General features: G+C 33.7%; 8 protein-coding genes across 8 annotated transcripts; 2 read left to right on the top strand and 6 right to left on the bottom strand.

The window, feature by feature from the left end:
• Positions 1-849: 849 nt before the first annotated feature.
• Positions 850-1,476, top strand: AC631_02203 (uncharacterized protein; the record flags this gene model as incomplete). Its single annotated transcript, XM_015611033.1, has 1 exon — positions 850-1,476. One exon carries the CDS (start codon positions 850-852, stop codon positions 1,474-1,476), a length of 627 nt encoding a protein of 208 aa, XP_015468163.1.
• A 507-nt stretch (positions 1,477-1,983) lies between these two features.
• AC631_02202 (uncharacterized protein) lies at positions 1,984-7,752 on the bottom strand (the record flags this gene model as incomplete). Its single annotated transcript, XM_015611032.1, has 1 exon — positions 1,984-7,752. One exon carries the CDS (start codon positions 7,750-7,752, stop codon positions 1,984-1,986), a length of 5,769 nt encoding a protein of 1,922 aa, XP_015468162.1.
• Positions 7,753-8,025: 273 nt separating this feature from the next.
• On the bottom strand, positions 8,026-9,603 carry AC631_02201 (cytochrome P450; the record flags this gene model as incomplete). The annotated part of the gene is made up of 1 exon (XM_015611031.1): positions 8,026-9,603. One exon carries the CDS (start codon positions 9,601-9,603, stop codon positions 8,026-8,028), a length of 1,578 nt encoding a protein of 525 aa, XP_015468161.1.
• A 565-nt stretch (positions 9,604-10,168) lies between these two features.
• AC631_02200 (cytochrome P450) lies at positions 10,169-11,791 on the bottom strand (the record flags this gene model as incomplete). Its single annotated transcript, XM_015611030.1, has 1 exon — positions 10,169-11,791. One exon carries the CDS (start codon positions 11,789-11,791, stop codon positions 10,169-10,171), a length of 1,623 nt encoding a protein of 540 aa, XP_015468160.1.
• Positions 11,792-12,115: 324 nt separating this feature from the next.
• PCK1 (phosphoenolpyruvate carboxykinase) lies at positions 12,116-13,777 on the bottom strand (the record flags this gene model as incomplete). Its single annotated transcript, XM_015611029.1, has 1 exon — positions 12,116-13,777. The coding sequence occupies one exon, from the start codon at positions 13,775-13,777 to the stop codon at positions 12,116-12,118; it is 1,662 nt and encodes a 553-aa protein (XP_015468159.1).
• A 1,997-nt stretch (positions 13,778-15,774) lies between these two features.
• Positions 15,775-17,868, bottom strand: AC631_02198 (uncharacterized protein; the record flags this gene model as incomplete). The annotated part of the gene is made up of 1 exon (XM_015611028.1): positions 15,775-17,868. One exon carries the CDS (start codon positions 17,866-17,868, stop codon positions 15,775-15,777), a length of 2,094 nt encoding a protein of 697 aa, XP_015468158.1.
• Positions 17,869-18,775: 907 nt separating this feature from the next.
• AC631_02197 (HPP family protein) lies at positions 18,776-19,627 on the top strand (the record flags this gene model as incomplete). The annotated part of the gene is made up of 1 exon (XM_015611027.1): positions 18,776-19,627. The coding sequence occupies one exon, from the start codon at positions 18,776-18,778 to the stop codon at positions 19,625-19,627; it is 852 nt and encodes a 283-aa protein (XP_015468157.1).
• Positions 19,628-20,487: 860 nt separating this feature from the next.
• On the bottom strand, positions 20,488-22,488 carry TOK1 (Tok1p; the record flags this gene model as incomplete). Its single annotated transcript, XM_015611026.1, has 1 exon — positions 20,488-22,488. One exon carries the CDS (start codon positions 22,486-22,488, stop codon positions 20,488-20,490), a length of 2,001 nt encoding a protein of 666 aa, XP_015468156.1.
• Between the last annotated feature and the right edge of the window lie 344 nt (positions 22,489-22,832).

Below are 22,832 nucleotides of genomic sequence, written 5' to 3'. Positions count from 1 at the left end.
TTCTTTTTGCCCAGCGGAAAATTTCCCTAGCGATGAGGCTTCTTCTACAATTATCTTACATAATAATTAAGTTCTTAACATAATAATCTCAGATCTGGCATATACTCTTTTCTTTCTGAATTGCTTTTATCACGTCATATAAGAACTCATCTACGACAAGTAATAGACCAATAGGATCAGCTTTAACTCTTCTTTGATCGAGACGTCATTTAAAACTCTATTAATTATGCGGCTTCATTACTTACTCCCGTAATCTTAAATAATAAAAGTTAAGGCATGGCTTCTTTGCACGGCTTTAAGCATCCCAATTTGGCTAGTGAGCCCTAGCGAAAGAAGATAAATTGTATAAAAATAAAGTCTTGGCAGCGGCACTGATGGTTTTGAGCCTGTTACTTTTATGTCACTCTCGGCAAGGCATTTTGAGTTGGACAGGAAAAAAATGATTTCGCCCAGGATCGAACTGGGGACGTTCTGCGTGTTAAGCAGATGCCATAACCAACTAGACCACGAAACCATTTGTTAAAATTCTAAAATGTTTTGTTCATATATATATACGTTAGGAAGTAGACGTGTTGCAAGTTGCATGTGCTGAAGGTATAACTGGAGTTACAGCCACGATTGCAAAACTATAAATACGTAGAATAATCCCTATAAATCTCAGAACAGGGATCAAAGGAATTAGGATCTAAATAGAGAGTAATTAGTTAAGTTGTCAATCTATAAGTTAAGATAAAGTTATATGAGTAAGAACCGCATAGTATATTGAGTGTTAGTCATAGAAATTACCTAATTTAGGCCCAGTTCCCTTACAATTAGTAGTGCCGCAAGTTAGATCGAAGATATCAGAGAATGAGTAACATAGTAGCAGTGAATCTAGGCATACCTGTCATCAAACCATTTTCAGGTAATAACAGAGAGTATGATCCCAAAGAGTTTATCCTGAAAATGCATCTTCAATTAGAGTTGAGAGCTCTTCCGGAAGATGTCAAAGCTTTGTTTGTTGCAACCTTTTTAGAAGGAAAAGCATTAAGATGGTATGAAAGGTTGGACCTGATTACTAGAAGAGATATCAAGTTGTTTGAGAAAGCATACCTAGAAAGATTTCCGTCTCACGTCCGACAAGATACAATATTAGACTGTGCGAGAAAATATCATAGTATCCATCAAACGACAACTGTCCAATATTATAATCAACAATTTAGAGACATAACTTACCAATTGCCTGATAATGTGTACCTGCAACAAGGGCACTTGATAAAATACATTTTGGGCTTAAAGAAGATGATAGGTTATGAAGTCAGTCTAAGAAATTGCAGTACATTAGACGAAGCAATGGACGTAGCAGCAAGCTTTGAAGCCGCTCGAGATCTGAGAGAAAAAGTTTACTTTCGTAAACCAAAAAAGAAGGAATATCAAGAAACGTGGACATTTGAGAAGGATCTAATTTGGACCCAGTTCTCTTACAAAAATCTGTAAGAGAATACAAGTATACATATATTTATTATATGTATATATAATGTTGCGAAAGTTATACATCAGTGTTGCAAAACTTAGTGTATGAATAGAGTAGATTATCCTCGAAGTCTCAAGAAAGAGAGTAAGGAAATCAGGAACTAATTATAGGTAGTTAAGGTTAGTTAGTTAGCTAAGAGTAATATAAGAAGCTAAATATGGTTCTATAAGGTCAATAGAACATATATATAAAGTATAAACAATTAATTACTATATTAGTCCTCAGTTTCCTTACAAAAGTCCTAAAAACATGCTTATAGAGATATATACGCATAGCAGCACATTATCCATATTACATCAAATTGTCATTACAATATGAACCTTGTTCCCTCGCAAACTTTGTAAATTACACAAGTGTTATCTATTAAATTTCTCAAGTATTTAATCCAAATGCTATTCTTACCACTCTTCATGTCTAAGCAAAAGTGTATATTATGCAATAATTATCTAAATATAGAGATACAATTGATTCTAGTTTTTATCATCTGATTCATAATTGACTAAAGAATCCAATAATACAATCAACTGAACCAAATCCTTTAATCCCAAATATGAGATGGTATCTTCTTGATATTTCATGGACAGGATCTGTTTATTTTCAATCAATACATCTCTTTTCATTACACCGACAACCAATCTATTGAAATGGTGTAACAAATCCTTCGCTTGTATTATGCTAGGTTTATATGATGGTCCCATTGATAATAATACAGCAGAGATTAATTGGAAGATAGGAACAAGGAATTCAAAAAAAGAAATTTTGTTATCTCTTTCAGATTTATGATGTTTGTTCACGTCTATCAATGAGATAGGAGTATCAAGTGACAAACTAATGTAAATGGATTTGTCATTACCGTTCAATTCATTGATTTTCAATTCCAAGCCCAAGTCAGGATCAATGGACAAAAATTTGCACTGCTTTATAATTGAGAAGATTTCGTTTTGAATAAGCTGTGATGATCCAAGTCTGGTTTGTGCAACTCTTATTAAGAAGTAAAGGGTAGATTTAAATGCAGTTAACTCATACAACAACGTATCAATTCCATTTTTCAGGGAACTAGATTCAGAATAATGAGAAAGCATCTCATCAGTCCTTTTCAAAGACCTAATAAGTAAAGATAATGAATTGTTCTTTATCATCAACTCCAATATAAAATTAACCTTGTTATTTGATGATAAATGTATTAATGATTCCAATAATAATAATGAAGTGATTCTTGGAGCACCTTCAGCACAAATCGAATCATTACTAATGATATCAATAAATTTTGAATCTATCAGCTTAATTATCACTATTATTTGTTTTATTAAATCATTGTTTTTAAATGACTTTTGCAAAAACTTGTTTACCAAAACATATAAGTCGGACCTCAAATCAGGCGTTGAATTCGAACTCATTATTCCATTAATGCAGGTTTTGAATAATGGAATTAATCTGTCCATGTACAAGGATACTTTGTCATTTTCTTGCGTTATAGATAAACTTTCTTGTTCATATAAATCAAATAATAAAACACATAAGGAAATAAATTCCTCAGAAAATGAAATGTCTTGCCCCAAATAGTCGTTAATTTTGGGCAATATAATTTGAAAAATTTCTAAGATAAGGTTTGACTTCTTGCTTAATGGCATATCTCCATCACTGACCAATACTTGAATTAATTGTGTCCATGAATGCAAACACGATAATTGAACATTCTTTAATTCAATAGAGATAATATATTTCGTCAAAAACTCAGTAATTTTAGAACCTTCATCCATAACATCTTGCGAAAAGGAAATTTTTGATTCTCTACCTTGTAGCTGACTATTTGCATTTTTACAAATGATTTTGTAAAGATTTTCAAGAACTGATGTATCTAATATATCGGTCAGTAATTTATTCTTAGTCATTTGTTCTAGTATTAATGCCAAATTGTATTTTCCATCGAAAATCTCATATTTATAGATCTCGAAGTTAAAAAATTTGAAATTTAAGACATCGAGAAAGTTCAAAATCTTTGGCGACCCATTCAAAAATTCATTACCATTTAGCAATAAGTCAATATAAGAATCTTTCTTAATAATTGCCTTCTGTTGAGAGATATTAAGAAACTCTAAGGATAAATACTGTAGGATTAAATTTCTGTGATTAATGAAGGAAAGCAACGCCCTAGGAGCCAATAAATCTTGTATAAAACTATTCATTTTGCCATCTTGTAAATCTCCCTCAAACTTGCTATTAGACCATATAGTGTTTGGATCTATTTTTGGTTGGCAATCAATCAATTTGGCAAACAAATCGTTAGATTCTAAGTTATAATTACGCAAATAATTCAATGTAATGTTAGAAGAAATAGGATCATGGCATAATTTAACAAAAATCTCTAATATCTTCGACGATAATTCAGCAGGGGCTGCATCTATAATATGAATGTTACCATTATTATAATCAATTTCAGATATTAAATCTAAGCTTGTACTTAAAGATTTGAGCAAAGACTTCAATAATGTATTTTTTGACTTTGAATCATTCAAAAACAAATTTCCACCGCGTATTTCATAGCCTAGCAAGAAATGTGCTACCCCCGGTCCTCCAATAGATTGTTGTAGATTATCAATCAAAAATTGTAATATACTAAACTTGATTTGCAAATCGCTATAGTCTTCAATAAATATCTCTATTTGTTGAATAAATGAAAATTGAATTTTAACAGACTCATCGATGCTTTCAAAGACTGTTAATAGCCTATTTTTATTTAATAATGGATCTGCAGAATTGTGCTCAACTTTGGCAATAAAAAATGGTGACTGGCTGATCTTGTGTAAGATCCTTATAGCTGAGTTTGCAATGCTTAATTGAGGTGAACTAACATATAATGCAAAATGGGCTATAGTTCCTAGATTGAACAAAAAAATTTCAAAAAAGTCTGAAATACCATTTGTGCCAATATTTTTAGGATAATAAATATTATCAAACACACTTTTAGGGGCTGATAACGCCAAACTCATACTTGTGCCGAAGCCTGCAGAACTGGAACCATTAAATGATTGAATTTCTTGGATTTTTAAAATAGGCAACAATCTGTGAACAAATGTGTCTTGTAATTCTAATGCCTTATCAAGGATTGTCAAACATTTATCAACCAAAATACTTAAAGATTCATTCTCATTAATTGACTCAGTTCCGATACTTATAATATTGAAAAGTGACTTGTAAACCTTTTCATCAAATAAATAGTTCATTACGGCTAAAGAATGATGTAATTTAATGAATAATTGATACGTGATGGGATTGCTAGGAGAAAGGGAATCAACTATGTTATCTAAATTTTTCAAGTTGTTTATCATATTAGGAGCAACATCATTCAAAAATACCCAGTCTATCTCGCTCAATGAACTTTCAATCAAACTAATCAATGATAATTTCAAGTCATATTGATCTTTTTTATTGGGTAAATCATCTGACTTTGCAAAAACCTCAAGTAATAAATACTCCACGTAAGGCCAAATACCAATTTGATTACCGTACCTATATCCTGCTCCCAAGTCAACAGGGTATAGTAATTTATAAGCTGTAAATGCCTTCTGTGATTCTATTTCGAGTGGCCTTAATAGATGACTAACTAATTTCGTGAAATTTCCAACAACAGAGAGACGAGTCAAACAAAGTTGAAAGCCCTGTTTCATGGTTACAGTGCGCTTATTTGGATATTTTAATCTTGATTGAGATTGCTGGTTATTTGAAATGCCATTTAGCTGATTCGATAAGTTAATATAATTGCCACCATTATATTTACTATTAGTAGCCTTTGAAGAATCGCCATCATTCATACTTTGGGATATCCAACGATCAATTATATTCCAAACTTTATATCTTATTGCTAAGCTTTCTTCATTATTGACAAACTCGGACAATAAGTTTAGCAATAGGTTAACAATGATGACTCTATTATCGTCATTAACTATAACGTTTGGAGAATCTGATGTTTTGGGATTATTAGAACCATTCGTCACTGTAAATAAATTATTGTTCAATTGTATACTTCTTGAAACTGTGATTATATTATCGAATTTCAAAAAAGCACAGATTACAGGACTGAATCTAGAAAAGGCTATATTCTTGATTTCTATGGATCTGTCACTTGTTGAAGATAAATTTCCAACAATCGAAGATATCAACTGTATAAATCCTGAAATAAAAACAACTGAATCTTCGGATAATTCAATTAAGACCTTGTCTAACAGATAGTCGTCTGATTCATTATTATTATCTGTATTATTGAAAGAAGAAGAAAATAAAAATTCTTGTCTTTTTTGCTGTAATTTAGCTTGATAGCTCAAATCTTGTTCAAAGTTTGCGTTTAATGACTCAATATAATAATTCAACGATTCAATTATGGAATCAATCGATATTTTAGAAAAATCACTTTTTTTCAAGGACCCGCTAGCACTGGCTGAAGTAGCATTGTTATTAACCAAAATTTCCCATATTTTAATGGCTGCTTCATCGCCGCTAGATGCTAACGAACCTAATAGTAAACAAAACGTCGCAGAAATCAACGGAGAAGTATTATTACTCAATCCCCACGTAACAAAGCCCATTATGTCGTTCGTTATTTCATCATTAGACCAAAATAATGAACATAATTCTTGTCTATTATTATAAGTGTATACAAATGCCAAATAGAACCGCTCCAAGTCGGATCTAGTTGCAATTTCATCTAAATCAATGCCCAGATCATTGCCAGTATGTTTATTGGCAAAAGCTTTTTTGTTATCATGTCTGTCGCCATCCTTATCGTTATCAATCCCCTCATCGCTTTTTGAAATTTTTTCTTCATTTTCTAATTGCTTTCTATTAATGGACGATAATAGAAAATCTTCTTCGTTATCTCTCAACAGCGTTAGTATAATTGCTGCATTACTTATAAAGTAATTGAAGAAAATATGGAAAAATGGGGCTAATAAATTTTGGTTAAAGTCGTCTGATACTTTGTAATTTGAAATATCGAGTAATTTATTTATGTTTTCAAATTCCTGTGGTTTCAAATTCACCAAATTAATTAAATCACCCGAATTCGTGTAGATAAATTTAGCTGGGCTTAGACGAGGAAAATTCATTTGCAATAACGATCTAAAATCGTACAAATTACTCCAGTCCAATAACTCTGACGTTTTATAATTTGAAGTATCTGCGGTGTAACATAACAATACTTCTGTAGCCCCACAACTTATACACATCTCAATATATCTCAAAATATCATCCTTAAAATCAATAGTATTAGTACGTGATTCTGAGAGTTTACACCATGGGATAAAAGAAGTTAACATCACGAAATCCAAAACTATTTCAAATCCTTTTAAATTAGATTTGGATAAATCAACTGATTCCTCTGACACGGCTTTGTCATATTCATTGCTCAATTTTGAGACAATTTGCTTGTGAAGGCGAAAAACTTCCAGTTCTGGTATGTCTGACAAATTGGTAATGAACTTAAATAAACCTGGCAAATAATGAACAATAAGAATATCATTATCACTTATAGTTTTACTGACATGATCGACGATCTTGGAATAATACTTAAGCGACCCAAACTGTTCAAAATAAGTATCCACCAAACTAAAATATATCTGTCCCAAAACCTCATGACTATTAAATAATTGAGACTTGATATAATTTATTGTGTTAATGAATGATAAATTATTTATATCATTAGTTACTTTCTGTTTATCAATTAAGTCGTTTAATTTCTCTAACATTTCATAAATTTTTTGAAAACTGATTAATAGATTGTTAAAGAATTCATCATAGTTTTCATTCACAACCAAGCGCAAATTATTACTTGATATCAAATAACCCAAGATATTCAATATAAATTGCAAACGAGTAAAGAAGGCCAATCTTCCACTATCAATAAACGTTGTTCCTTTTTCATAGCCTAATTTAGTGGAATTGTATAATAGCTCGGCCGTTAATATTTCATCGATATTTAGTTCTGTAGACAAGTAAATCGATGATTCAATAAATTCTTTGTTTAATTTGAACTCGTCGCCGTTACTAAATTTTACCGGAGTTGATTCATCAATCAATTTATTTCTGGATGTATCACTTCTCGAAGGTAAATTTAATATGTTGAATAAATCATTCCTTAAATTGCTTAACAAGCTGAGGTTAAGTTGATCTTGATATTTAATTGAATTATAGCAGTCCACAAATATATCAGTAGACCAATTTAAATCAGTGCTATATCCTGCCATTATATTTGATATATGACTTCTGAAACCTTTGATTCACTTGTACCTCCGTTTGTTAGTAGTTAGACTAAGAGAATAAAATTTTGTTTACACTTCAGAACTACTCGTCTCGACATTAGTGTCCTGCATGTAACTCTACTATTAAACTACAGAGTGTAATGAATAGGGTCATAATCATATTAATGTAAATTTACTCTGAACTATATACGAATAACAAGTTTAGTTTTAAAATGGGAGCTACTAAGTCATATAATTTTTGAATAAGCGAATAAGAAATTATGACATTCCAATAAATACACCATCCTGATGGCACATAGTTAAATGCGAACTCTTTCTTGGAGGATATTCTTCACAGAAACTGCTCAAGTTAGGGAACATCTGTATTAATCGTACAACAACATAGGAGGCCTCGGTTAAAGCAAATTGTTGGCCTAAGCATATTCTTGGACCCCCGTTAAATGGCAAGAATGCCCACCCCACTTTTCTCATCTCTGGCTCTAACCATCTCGAAGGTCTGAACTCATCTGCATCCTTTCCATAATATTTTGGATTTCTATGCGTAGCATATACAGCGTATAGGACACTCTCCCCCTTTGGAATGAAAATTGGTGACTGCCCATCTGGTCCTCCCCCTTTAGGTAAAGTAGTATTCTTAATTGCAAACCTGAAATTTTGCGGAACAGATGGATACATTCGCAAAATCTCATTCAAAACACACTTCAAGAATTCACATTTCTTCAAGGATTCAAAAGTTATTTCTTCAATTCTGGCATTTTCTCCATCTCCAAACTTCTCATATATTTCCTCCTTCAATCTGTCGAAAATGGCTGGGCTTCGTGCTAACTCGAAAAATGTGAATGATAATAACCCAGCAGTAGTATCTCTGCCTGCTAATAATATGTTCAATAGTTGATCCCTCAAAACAATAGGGTCTCTGGTTTGTTTAACCAATTCATATAAGAAAATATATCCATCTCTTGACGTCTTTTCTAAATCTTCTGGAGAAGCATTTAATGCTTTCTCTACATAGTAATCAGCGAATTTATGCACTCTGGCATTAGAATCCTTAAAGCTTTTCCCATTCAAGAGGAAATAAAAATTTTGGCTTACCGCCCTGGAAGCTAACCATGTTTGTGAATCATTGAATGCATCAGCAAATCCAGATTTACCATCAAAATCAACAGGATCTTTAGTAAATCCGACACTTTCATCGTGTAAGCTCTCAACCGACTCGCCAAATAAAAATTCTGTAGCGCTATCAATAGTTAACCTGAAAAATAATGGCTGGATATCAAACCTTTGTCCCTTAGTATTCAAGATGTGTTTTGCAAGAGTTTGTAAATGTGGTTCCAATGACTTTACATGGGCTACTTGTTCCCGAGCAAACTGTGGTCTCAACATCGCCCGTGAATGTTTCCACCCTGCTCCATCCAATGTGAAAATACCATCCCCCAATAAAGGTTTAAATTGGACATGTCTTTTGCCTAAGACAAAATCGTTAAACTGAGTAGCCAAAATTGCCTTAATATTCTCCGGATCCCGGGTTACTGTTACATGTGTCCCTGCTAATCTAAAGTCGAATGTGTCAACTCCGAATTCCTCGTATCTTTCTTTTGTAATATTTACCATAGTCCCTTCTCTTTTAGCTTTCAAAAGATCAAACACTAATGGGATACCAAACATTGGATATGGTGCCGTGAACTGCATTGGTTTTGCACCAAGCCTTTTCATCAAAATACGTCTGTTGAACCATGTTAAAATCACGAACAAAATGTACGATCCAAGGCAAATAAACCACCAATTGTTTACGTATGGTTCAATAGACTTATAAATCTCATGAACAGCGGATGTCATAATTAAAATCAATTATTACTTTCTCGAGAAATTTTAGAAAATACTTTATGACCTAGTCTATCCTGATATATTTATAGCAATATGTTTCGCCATCATTATTCAATCTGTTAATAGTAACCTTATATTCATACTACTGTATACATGGTTCATGTGATGGAAGAGACCGTTTAAGCCATGTGAATATGCACGAAACGGATTTAACGGACTTTTAATCCGCTTCCGTATTCTTGTTACAAAAGGAACAGTCTAAATTCCTCCAAATTAAGCCTATTACTCCTTAAATTATCTTGTAGGGTACAACGGAGCGCCAACGGAGACGGATTTAAATCCGACAGAGAGTAATTAATAAGATCTTACAATAAAAGGGGTAGTATCACTAACTTTTAAACGTGCTGCAACTGAGGGTGTATCATACCTGAGTTTAAAATCACATTCTTAATCTTGAATTCAGCTATTAACATACCCCATATCGTATAGATTGTATATATTAATCTGAACTATTGAAATACTAATACTATTTATTTGCATAATCTAAAACCTCACGAAATAGACCACTATGTTAAATCTAGGACATTCCAATAAAAACACCATTTTGGTGACACATAGTTAGGTGTACACTCTTTCTTGGTGGATATTCTTCACAGAAACTGCTTAAATTAGGGAACATCTGTATTAACCGAACAATAACATAGGAAGCCTCAGTTAAAGCAAATTGTTGGCCTAAGCAAATTCTTGGGCCCCCGTTAAATGGCAAGAATGCCCACCCCACTTTTCTCATCTCTGGCTCTGACCATCTCGAAGGTCTGAACTCATCTGCATCCTTTCCATAATATTTTGGATTTCTATGCATAGCATATACATAATACTGGACACTCCTACCCTTTGGAATGAAAATTGGTGACTGCCCATCTGGTCCTCCCCCTTTAGGTAAGGTAGTATTCTTAATTGCACATCTGAAGTTTTGAGGCACCGAAGGATACATTCGCAAAATCTCATTCAAAACACACTTTAAGAATTCACACTTCTTCAAAGATTCAAAAGTTATTTCTTCAATTCTGACATTTTCTCCATCTCCAAACTTCTCATATATTTCCTCCTTCAATCTGTCGAAAACAGCTGGGTTTCGTGCTAACTCGAAAAATGTGAATGATAATAACCCAGCAGTGGTATCTCTGCCTGCTAATAATATGTTCAATAGTTGATCCCTCAAAACAATAGGGTCTCTGGTTTGCTTAACCAATTCATATAAGAAAATATAACCATCCCTTGACGTCTTTTCTAAATCTTCTGGAGAAGCATTTAATGCTTTCTCTACATAGTAATCAGCGAATTTATGCACTCTGGCATTTGATTTCCTGAAACTCCTACCATCCACAAGAAAATATAAATTCTGAGTTACAGCTCTCGAGGCTAGCCATGCTTGAGAAATATTGAATGCATCAGCAAATCCAGATTTACCATCAAAATCAACAGGATCTTTAGTAAAACCAACACTTTCATCATGTAAGCTCTCAACCGATTCGCCAAATAAAAATTCTGTAGCGCTATCAATAGTTAACCTGAAAAATAATGGCTGAATATCAAACCTTTGTCCCTTAGTATTCAAGATATGTTTTGCAAGCGTTTGTAAATGTGGTTCCAATGACTGTACATGCGCTACTTGTTCCCGAGCAAACTGTGGTCTCAACATCGCCCGTGAATGTTTCCATCCTGCTCCATCCAATGTGAAAATACCACTCCCCAATAAAGGTTTAAAATGAGCATGTCTTTTTCCCAAAGCAAAATCGTTAAACTGAGTAGCCAAAATTGCCTTGATATTCTCCGGATGGCGCGTAACAATAGCATGAGTCCCTGCTATATTCACATCGAAGGTATCAACACCAAGTTCTTTGTACCGTTCCTTTGTCACATCTACCATGGTTCCTTCTCTTTTGGCTTTTAAAAGTTTAAACATTAACGGTATACCCCAGAATGAGTTAGGGGCTTCCATTTGCATTGGCTTTGCTCCAAACCTTTTCATTAAAACATGATTATTAATTCGTTTTAATATTCTGAACAATATGTATGCTCCTATACAAATAGCCCAACAATTAGTCCAAGATGGTTTCAAAATTTCAAGAGAACCTTTCACATCTTTAAACCAGGTCTCTAAAATATTCAGGAATACTTCCCCTGTTTCTCCTCCCATTATTTATCAAAATAGAATCTATATTTTAGCACTAATCTTGATCATACTTTGGTTAATAGACCCTAGCCGTACAACGATGGAATTTTGTCACGTGATTTGTACCTCTTTATCCGGCTACCCTGCTATACTTGAGATTTCATTTTTCACTGCGGAGTCTCAATAAAGTTTAGCTATAGCTTAATTGGTGGCTTTAGCTTTTGCAACAATAGTATCCGAGCAACAATCATCATTTTGTCTTACATAGTATGGTATAACGGAAAATACTTGATTTGAATTAACACTATATAAATAAATGAGGTAAATAAATTAATGAAGATTGAAGAATTAAGCATCAGGACCAGCAGCCTTAACTTCAGAAGTAGCTTGATCAGCGTACTTAGTGAAGTTTTCAGCGAACTTACCAGCTAATGACTTGATTTCCTTTTGGAAAGAGGCGTCACCTTCGGTCCAAGCCTTAGTTGGGTTCAAGATTTCAGATGGAACGTTTGGACAAGTCTTTGGAACATTCAAGTTGAAAGTTGGGAAGTTTTCGTATTCAACCTTGTTCAATTCACCAGAGTGGATAGCATCTAAAATTGCCCTGGTGTACTTCAAAGAACATCTCTTACCACCTTGAGCAGCAGAAGCACCAACCCAACCTGTGTTCAATAACCAAGCGTTAGCATTGTACTTACTGATCTTGTCAGATAATTGTTGAGCATACTTCATTGGGTGCAATACTAAGAAAGGTTGACCGAAACATGCAGAGAAAGTAGCTTGTGGTTCAGTAACACCTTCTTCAGTACCAGCCATCTTGGAAGTGTAACCACTAATGAAATGGTACATAACCTGAGAGTTTGTCAACTTAGAAACTGGTGGTAAGACACCAGATGCATCACAGGTTAACAAAATAATGTTTGTTGGATGTTCATCAGCTAAGCATGGGATCTTAGCAGATGGAATGAAGTCAATAGGGTATGCACATCTTGTGTTTTCAGTAATAGAAGAATCAGCATAATCAACCACTTTAGTGTTTTGGTCGTATACAACATTCTCTAAGATAGAGCCGAATTTAATAGAATTGAAAATTTCTGGTTCCTTTTCAGCAGATAAGTCTAAACACTTAGCGTAACAACCACCTTCAATGTTGAAGACACCGTTGTCAGACCAACAATGTTCGTCATCACCTATCAATTTTCTGTTTGGATCAGCAGATAAGGTAGTCTTACCGGTACCAGATAAACCGAAGAATAATGTAACATCACCCTTTTCGACACCTTGGTTAGCAGAAGAATGCAAAGTCAAAATCTTGTGCTTAATTGGCATTAAGTAGAACATAACAGTGAAAATACCCTTTTTCATTTCACCAGCGTATTCAGTACCTAAGATAACCATTTCCATATCCTTGAAGTTAATTTCAACAGAAGTAGAAGAAGTCATACCCTTGGTATGAACATTAGCTGGGAATTGACCAGCATTATAAATGGTAAAGTCTGGTTCACCGAAGTTCTTTAATTCTTCTTCAGTAGGTCTGATCAACATGTTAGTCATGAACAAGGCGTGGTAGGCTCTAGCACAAATAACTCTAATTTTGAGTCTGTATCTTGGATCCCAACCGGCATATGCATCAACAACGAACAACTTTTCTCTGGTTCTCAAATAGTCCAATGCTCTGGATCTAGAAATTTTCCAGGTTAATTCGTCAACTTGCTTGTTGACTGGACCCCACCAAATATTTTGGGTAGAGGTTTCCTCATCAACAATTCTTTTATCCTTTGGAGATCTTCCCGTCTTCTTACCAGAGTAGGCCAATAAAGCACCAGTAGACGAGATGACTGTACCCTTTTCTAATAAACCATCTTCATATAAAGTTGGTGGTGGGGCATTGTGACGAATAACAGTGTCATCAGCTAATGATAATTTCTTCACAACTGGGTCTTCGATAGACTTAATTGTTGGGTGACCACCAAAGTTAATTGATGATTCAACAGCAGTAGGAGGTGTCATATTGAATATATTCTTATGTCTTAAAAAATAATAGCAAAAACTTCTTTTTTTCCTGAAGTTACTTGTACCAGTTCTGATTTAGAATAAATAGAATGTCTGTCAAAGAAAGGATTTGCTTACCTATTTATACTAATTAAAACATATAGTCTATACTGTGGAAAATTACCCCGGGGAAAAGGAACTTCCGTTGCTCCACAAAACCAACTGATATCTGGGGTTATTGCCAAGGAGAAACTCGGGATTGACCTGGATCACCATACTGAAGAGTTCCGCGATAATCCGTATTAGGGAAGCATATGGCTGATGCTTATGTCATACATGCTGACCCCGGGAGGAGTCGCTCGGATCAGGGGATAAATATTCTTCATGGACCGTTGCCTTTCCTAAAAGAGGAGCAATTCAGCGCTCAACTAGAAATTATATCATAATTGTTAGTGCAACACTAGTGATATTGTAAAGCGTTGCCGGTCTTAAAATATATCCGGCGGTTGGTTCTATTGTATAGAATAACTTAAATTATTTTGGAATAGTTACGGAATTTTCGCAATGCAATTTTCCGTCTTCGTTCTTCCAAGCGAAATGGTTCTAGCCATACTATAAAAGATTGTAAACTCAAAGCGGGGAGAAGCTATGCGGTTAATACTACGGCGGTCGGATTTTCTTCGCAAGCTGATACTTCTAAGTAGGGACAATACCGGGGCAAGAATAGGATAAAAAAAGTCGGCATTGACTTTTACTCAACCATGTCGGGAAATAAATAGTATCAATCGGAACCGAATAAAGACTCTACTTAGACATAGACCCGCGTTTCATGGGACTAATATGTGTTTCGGATTTATAGGTTACAGTGTATCAAAGTTCAAGGAGATATTACGAAGTACTTTTTATGAAGTATTTGATTGAGTACATCTTTGGTCCATAGTTCTATCAAAGATCTTTATATCAAATAATTAGACCATCTGTGTGATATTACTGGAAATATGTTCGTCCACAATAGATTTTCAGAGAATACTTTCAAACTACAAAAAATGACGGATTATTACCATTCGCAGATTAAAGCTAATAATAAAAAGCATAAAAAAAGAATATGACAATTCCACAAGTGTACCGTAAACTTGCAAAGAATTCCCTCTTTCTATTAAGCATATTCGTTACACTTGAAGATTTATCTGTGCCTTGAGACTTCCTTGATGCCCGTTGACTTGATCTACTACTTCGCTTAGTGAAGCTCTTGAAATCGCTTTCTGTCGACGAAACCATAGCTAGTAAAAATTGGCTGAAAGCTAATGTACAGTTAAAGAGATTATTTCAACTAATAGTATTAGTTAAAAATGGTGAGTTCCGCGTAACTTCATTTCAAGGGACACCTTACTGTTCTTGTAAAATAAAATATAACACAGTTATTATTCAATGATTTTGATATATCTGTAGGTTTTTTATCCATGATTGATAGCAACTTAAGACTGGGATTTATATTATTATATCCGCATGTAGAGGAATCAGTCCTGTTTTAGAATCTGCCTGTATTCGATTCTTTCAATACCTTGTCATCTAGAAGATTGATATCGACTACGTATGCCAATGTGCTCATAACCGAGTATCAACCAATCATACTTAATGTATAATAATTGCAGCATAAGCTTCACTTGCATAATCCCTCGAAAAGGAACGCTGCACTTAAAATATGAATAAGGTATATATTTTAATAAATATGTATAAAATTCTCGCCAATTCAACGGGATAATCAGTAAGTCAATTTATTTTGGTATCGTAAGTGGAAGCTCTCATTGTTTTTATAATTCTCAATAATCCAAAATGATTAAAATTATAGCTCACTAACAATCAACTACTTTTAGTTTATTTGTTTCTTCTATCTGTATGTGCTTCAAATTTCCCTTAAAATAGATTTTTTAATTAGCACTTACTATATATATATGACCTGAACATTTTATTATTCAATAGTTAAGTAGACACCAAGTGAAAATCCAACAGAGCTCTTAAGCATTGTCTTCACCTCTCATAATTGACAACGGCATGTAAATCGATATATCGTGCATATTCCTCATTTTGATATTGATTTTGCAAAAATATAGCCTTCCCATAAAACAGCTTTGAAATTCTGGAATCCAGTGTATCTTTTCGAGAGTTTTTTTCATTTCAGTTGCATATATATCTATGTTAATCGTTTTCTTAAAGTGGTTGTGGTCCTTCGAACCTGACAGTTTCCATGGAGTCGAAGACACAATCTTCGAAACTTCGCCACTCAAACTATCTTCTAAAGTTGGAACAAAAGTGCTCTCGTATTCGTATTCCATGTAAGCTAAACTTCTGAGATCAAGAAGTAGTTGGCAATCGTCTTTCTTTATTAGAGTCATATTCATGTTTATAAATAGGGACCGAAAAGGCTTTCTAATTTGTTCTTCAAAAGGATCATAAACTTTATCATCCGTAATCTTCTTCTTTCCAAATAGTATATCATGATTAATTGCAATTGGAATTGGAAGTGTTCGCGACATGAACGTCAATGCAACTAGTTCTAAAGAGACCTTACTAACTTTTGGAAACTTATAACTCTTTTTTAGAGAGCACGGAGTAAATTCTAAATTTATCGGAATTCTCCTTGTATATGGTGTGTGGTTTATATTATCACCATTCGCACGCATATAAGGAGGTGAAGAAGAAATATTTAACAGCATGGCAGGCAATATTATGCTGGTGGTACCCAATGAATTTGGTAAGCTCAAGAATAAGTCAGTAGATATATTTCCGTCTCCCATTTTAGATCCATTTAAAGTCTGTGCAGTTTTGAAAGATATATCCTTATCGCTGGTATATAGTTGTTGAATCTTACAAACAGAAGGCAGTTTTTCAATAGACACTCTCTTTTCATTAGAATAAACTTTTTTTTGTGCTCTTTCAATCAAATCGTGGTATATTTCTTTGCACAGGATACCAAATAATTCTTGATCTAAGTATACCAAATCACTTGTTGGCAGGACACATATAGTAACATTTGCCTTATCTATAATAATAAGTCTCTTGAGCAACTTTTTTTCGATAGCTCGATATGAAGAGTATAAATATTCCTGGTAATCAGAGATTTCACCTATAACCTTTGCTTCAACATTATAACTTATAGAGGCTTCAGAATCTGGTGAACCTAGTCTCTTATTTTCTAGGGTATCACCACTTAGTGATCTTAAACCCTTTTTGAACCATTTTTGTAGCACTGAACCAGAATTTGTGCGTAAGTCAAATGTAGGCAATAGTCCACAATGTTGTTGCAAATTATGTATTTGGCATGCGCAGTTTGCTAAATGCTCGGGTAATTTGAATTTGAACGATTCTCTGCGAGATGTGGAAGGCTCAATATATATTTTTTTCGTCTCGTTCAAAGCATATGAGTTTTCTTTATCGACTACAATTGAACTTCCAACGTCATCAGAATTAGATAAAGAATTTGAAGCGTCATAATCAACCATAGAAAGAAAGCGATGAATTATTTTTTTTTGATATAATACATTGAATTTTTTTCTTGTTTTTACTGATATGTATCCTACTAAAGTTACCAAACATGCAGTATAGGGTAACTTTTTTTTCGAACAATTTGATATAGTAACATATCCTTTTATTTCGTCTCCCTCTAGAAACTTAAATCTTTCACCTTCTTCATTTCTTTTATTATTGAGTTGAATTGAAACTTTAAGACATTGCAGTTGTGAGCACACGTTTTCTGGTCCGGAGGAACAATTTCTTTGTAGTGAATGATACTCCGACTGGCGCCTATCGCTAATGTTTACTAAATTACACAAGCTCGGGAGAACATCACTAGCAATACAACCTTGTTGATAATTATTGCATGTACGTCTACTAGGCCTAGTACCGAATGATAAAGATAAAGCATGTCTATCACTTTCATAATTGGGAAGAGCCACGCAATAACAGTTACCTTTCTGAGTTGAAAATTGAGAAACCATATTAGGACTACTCTGATTTTCGTCTTCACTAGGCATTCCTCCATTGTAAGGCTGCAACGTAAAGCTAAAATCCTGGGTCTGGGACATGTATGGTTTCTGTTCTGTTTTTGACATAATAGTATTCCAGCTTTTGTCTAATATATTACAAGTATACATGAGTAACTAGCGGCGATTCCCTTTGAAATAATCATTTATAAAAACAAAGAAGGTCATGAAGTTCTTTTTCAAATATTCGAAATTTAAGCCTCCTAGAGTCATATTAATCATGGAGAGATTTATAGTCAATTAATTTACGTTAGATAAGGAAGTCCGAACCTCCAGAAAAGCTAGCGAAGGTTACGTATTTAAATCCTAGTAAATTGGTAGCGTTAGTTAACATTCAACACTACAGCGTAACGGTTAATAGTTCAATGCAATTTCATTATTCATCAGTCTATAAGTATATATTGGGCATATGTGAACTAGTTTCATGTTACAGAAGTGCATTTATAATTTAGTCACTTACTAGATTTAAGCGAACCGTTGGGCGGTCATAACGTTGCGGTCATGCAATCCACTTCGTACATATCAAAGGTACAGAATATGGAACATTTTGGCTCCCTTCCTTGGAGAGATGATAATATATTATTTTCAATATAATAAGACCTAACCTCTACAATAATCATACTATAAGCTATTCACTCCAGCTAGGTATGATATTATCCTATAATTAATGAAAGATATAATATTGCTTGAAATTTCTGTATTTTATCGGAAATTTCGGACCGCTGCGCGGCTCAGCATCCTTGATGTAGGTTCCATAAATAGAATAAAAGTGTCAACTCTAATTTATGAAATATTCGTTGATAATTTATTCATTATCAATAGCAAAACTTTTTCAAGGTCATCAATAAATTTACATATTATTATAAATGTGGAGATTTTACTGTTGGCATAAATCCAAGGGGGTATAAAAGAAGATGGCATACGCCCTATACCTGCCAGATTAATATAAAATATCTAGTTATTAAAGAAAATCACAATGGTATTTCAGTTTTCGTTAGACAAAATAACGACTAAATATCTTCCAGGAAATCAAGTTGAAAAGCTACCCAAAGCCTTCAGGAGATTTTTAGGTTGCCATAGTCCACCTCCCAAGGCAGATTATTGGGTGTGGCTAGAAGTCTTTATTTCAACATTCAGTGGAATAGCACTATTAGAAGGCGTTTTCAAAAGCCATAAAACTGTTTTCTTTCCGCATAATGCACCGATGATCATTGCAAGTTACGGAGCTACGTCAATTTTGTCTTTCAACACGCATGATTCACCAGTTGCGCAACCCAGAAATATCTTATTCGGGCATTTTGTCTCTGCTTTAACTGGTGAATGTATTACAAAATTATTTTCATTGTCAAGTAGAGGGCGCTCCAACTACTGGGCAGGAGGAGCTTTAAGTGTATCAACTGCGTCTGTCTTAATGTCATTATTCAACTGTGTGCATCCTCCAGCTGGAGCTTCTGCACTATTGCCTTCGACAAATGAAGAAGTGAGATCAATGGGATGGTGGTATTTGCCAGCGCATTTGGTGTCTTCAGTTTTGATAATTAGCGTTGCATTAATTACGGGAAATATAATCAGAAGGTATCCAGAACACTGGTGGTATGCGGGACCTGCAGCATCGAGTAAAAATGATGATATCCATGAAAAACTGGAGGAAGAATCAACACATACTCTTAACGAAGATATTCAATATATCCAGGGTTCAAGAGAATTTGAAATTAGAGGTAATCAAATATTTGTTCCTGCTCAGTGCACTTTAAGCAAAAAGGAGGTGGAGTATCTTGGAAGCTTACAAAGTATATTAAAAGATTTACCTTTTGACAATGAAGTTTAGTCAGAATATATAATTTTTGAGCTTTCTAATTATTGGGACTATAAATCAAGGATCAATCTACTCAATCTCTAAATCATCTTCTTGATACTCTTGTTTGACCTTTATAATAAACATCAGCGATATTAAATCTGGCCGTAATGTAATATAGTTAGTTCAATTTTATAAGCTGAATGGTATATTCTTGGATATTATTGCTTGATTAATAAATATGTCTTCCACTCTGTGGCACTGTTGATTTATTTATAGTTGGATATATTCTAAGGTTTAATTTGCCACAAGCCATACTAAAAACCATTTAATTTTTACAAATATTTCTTCATAGATACCTTGTAATTTAGTATTTAGGATATTCAAGATAAAAAAATGCCTTTTCATAACTGGAGACTTGTAAATTTACAATAACCACAATATTCTAGCTTTCAATAAAAGCCTAAGAGGAAATAATTTCTATCCTACGCAATTATTTTATTATTTTTGAAATGTGGCTTCGCTTGTGTTACTCATAACAGACTTTTACCCAATATTACAGTGCTCGAACTAAAAGCCCACCTATTCATCAAGGATTATATTAACATAAAGCAGGAAAAGCTAAGCAATTACCTATTGCAACATACTATCTCGTAGTTAATTCAAAATAAAGAGAATAAATATCAAACGATAGTCCATTATTTTTTGACCGTAGTAATTGTTTCGCCGCTCTCTCGTATTGTTAAAAGCAGAAATTGATACAGTAATCAGCATTTCAACGCATCAGAATGTAAATTGCGTTATCCGAAATCTAAGAGAATACACAAAAGACATAGAATAAGGTCTGTGGCCATCATGAAATGCAAATAATGATCCTACAAAATTGACAATAATTATTTAAGCAGAATTTCATAACGATCCAGATAACGAACATTTATATCATGCAAGTGATTCTCAAGGTTCTCAATAATATTCATTATCAAGTAGCGGGGTTCATTCAACGGAAGCCTCAATGGTGAACTGTCCCCTATCCAAGAATGTAGAATATTCTCAGGGGAGACCAGAACCAACATATCCATTTTAGGTTCTACAATCATTGTTCCGCTCTTATTTTTATCGGTTTCAAATAGCACATCTGACCATTCCCGATGTTCATATGACTTTAAAGGAGATTCTAATGCATCTAAAATAAGCGGTTTTAATCGATCTAGTGTCAGCACTATATTTATAATGAATCTTTTTCGTTCGGCCATTAACATCACGAGTTGTTCATTATTTTTCTGATCTTGACTATTATCCAAAATTGATTCTTCAAAACTCCCTATTTTATCAATTGAGTTTGTTCTTACTATGTCTTGAGAAGTGGCCCTATTCGGTATATTTAGCTCCTGACTTTCGCCTACCACCACAATACTTTCCTCTCTTCCATCGCTTCCTACTTTGCTGTTCACTTTTATGTTTGTTGGATCTTTTTTGGCATTCAAATACCCATAATACTCCTTATTAAACCACTTACTTATAAAATAACTCGTATTATCCGCAAATTCATATAATCTATCACCAACATTTGATACTATAATTGTCATTAGAGGGACTGCAGCAATACCCCAAGATACAAAAAATACTCGACCAAGAGAGGATTTTGGAGCAAAGTCACCATAACCAATTGTAATTAGGCATAAAAAGCAAAAATAGAATGCATCAATATATGACCATCCCTCACAGAAAAAAAATACTGTTGCTCCACCAAACCACATAATAAAGAATATGACTATTGATAAAAGTAATGACACGTTCCTTTGAATCAGTTTAGCTTTCTTTCTAATTGACTGCATTTTATAAAATGACTCCTTCTCATCTAAATGAATAGAATTATTATTCAAATAAAGTATTTCTTTAACCCTCTGTTTCTCAACCAAATGCCAAAAGACTGTAGGCCCATCTGATGATAAAATTACTTGTCTGATCATAGTAATAATTAACACCATAATAATTACTCCAATGAATGAAAATACTAATACAAAAATTTTAGCTCCTGGGGAATGAGGCAATATATCTCCTAATCCAATAGTTAATGCTGAAACTATGCAGAAATATAGTGATGACCCGTAATTCAAGTGTGGTATTAAGTGACCTATAACAACTGCTCCTATTGTCAACCAAATCGAAAAGCAAATGGTATACAACATCAAGGTTCTTTGTTTATAATCCAAATTGAAACTTGGTGGATATTTCTTTAACTTATAACCTATAAAATTAATTATTAGAATGATTGAACAACAGTAATAAAAAAATGTTGTAAATACACCAAACCAAAAGCCCTCGGATGGGCGAAAGTGTGGAGAATGTCCTTTGAAAGATTTATCCGTTTGAATCACCACTACTAATAATAAAGTACCAGCAACAAGCCAACAAGTTATGGAAATAAATTGTGCTATTAAGTACTTCACAGTTTTAGAAAAATTCATCAACAAAGATAAGTTACCAATAATCCCCAATGCTAAACTTAATGAATTCAATACTAGCAAATATTTTTGGTCAGATACGAATTGGTTATTCTCTATTTCAATTCTCCAATGTACTATGAGAGCTATTACAGAAACCATGTTTGCTAATGGTCCTAAGCAAGCACATATAAGAGGAAAATACGAAGATATGAAATACCAAATCAAAAAATATGGATCTCCTGGATTCAATGATAAGTTTGTTATCCTGTTTATTGGTACAATAAGAGATTGCTTCAAGTATAGAGCTTCGTTCTCAACTACTTCAATATTTTTATTCTGAGATTCGTACCCGTCAAATATCAATGGCAATATCTTTCTTTGGTATTTTGTTCTCCTTCCAAGATTGTTGAAAATTCCATTTTCCTTTTTATTAATACTTCTATCCATGTTTTCCTGATTGCTTGTCTGTATCATGTTAGCTATTATAGGTCAAACATGCAAACTAAGATTTTAACGTAATAATCATTTATGAAAGTACTTTCTCTACTAAATTATTTCGGAATTAGGTATAGAATAATAATTTTGCACTCGTTAAGACATAAAGTTATCTTTAGATTTCAGATGTTTAATTAATTAGTGAGTTGCGTGTTTTGCGTAGAAAGATGACGACTGTAATATACAGGAACTGTCTGCACCTTTGTCTCGCAAAAATAATTATCAACTGTAATAAGCTCGCAAATAATTTTGACAAAATATGTCTTACCTTCCAGAAACAAGACAAGTAAATCTGC

This window comes from Debaryomyces fabryi (assembly GCF_001447935.2).
Source record: "Debaryomyces fabryi strain CBS 789 chromosome Unknown contig00036, whole genome shotgun sequence".
NCBI lineage: Eukaryota > Fungi > Ascomycota > Pichiomycetes > Serinales > Debaryomycetaceae > Debaryomyces > Debaryomyces fabryi.
Note: the sequence above shows the minus strand (reverse complement) of the source record. Positions and strands in the feature narration are given on the sequence as shown.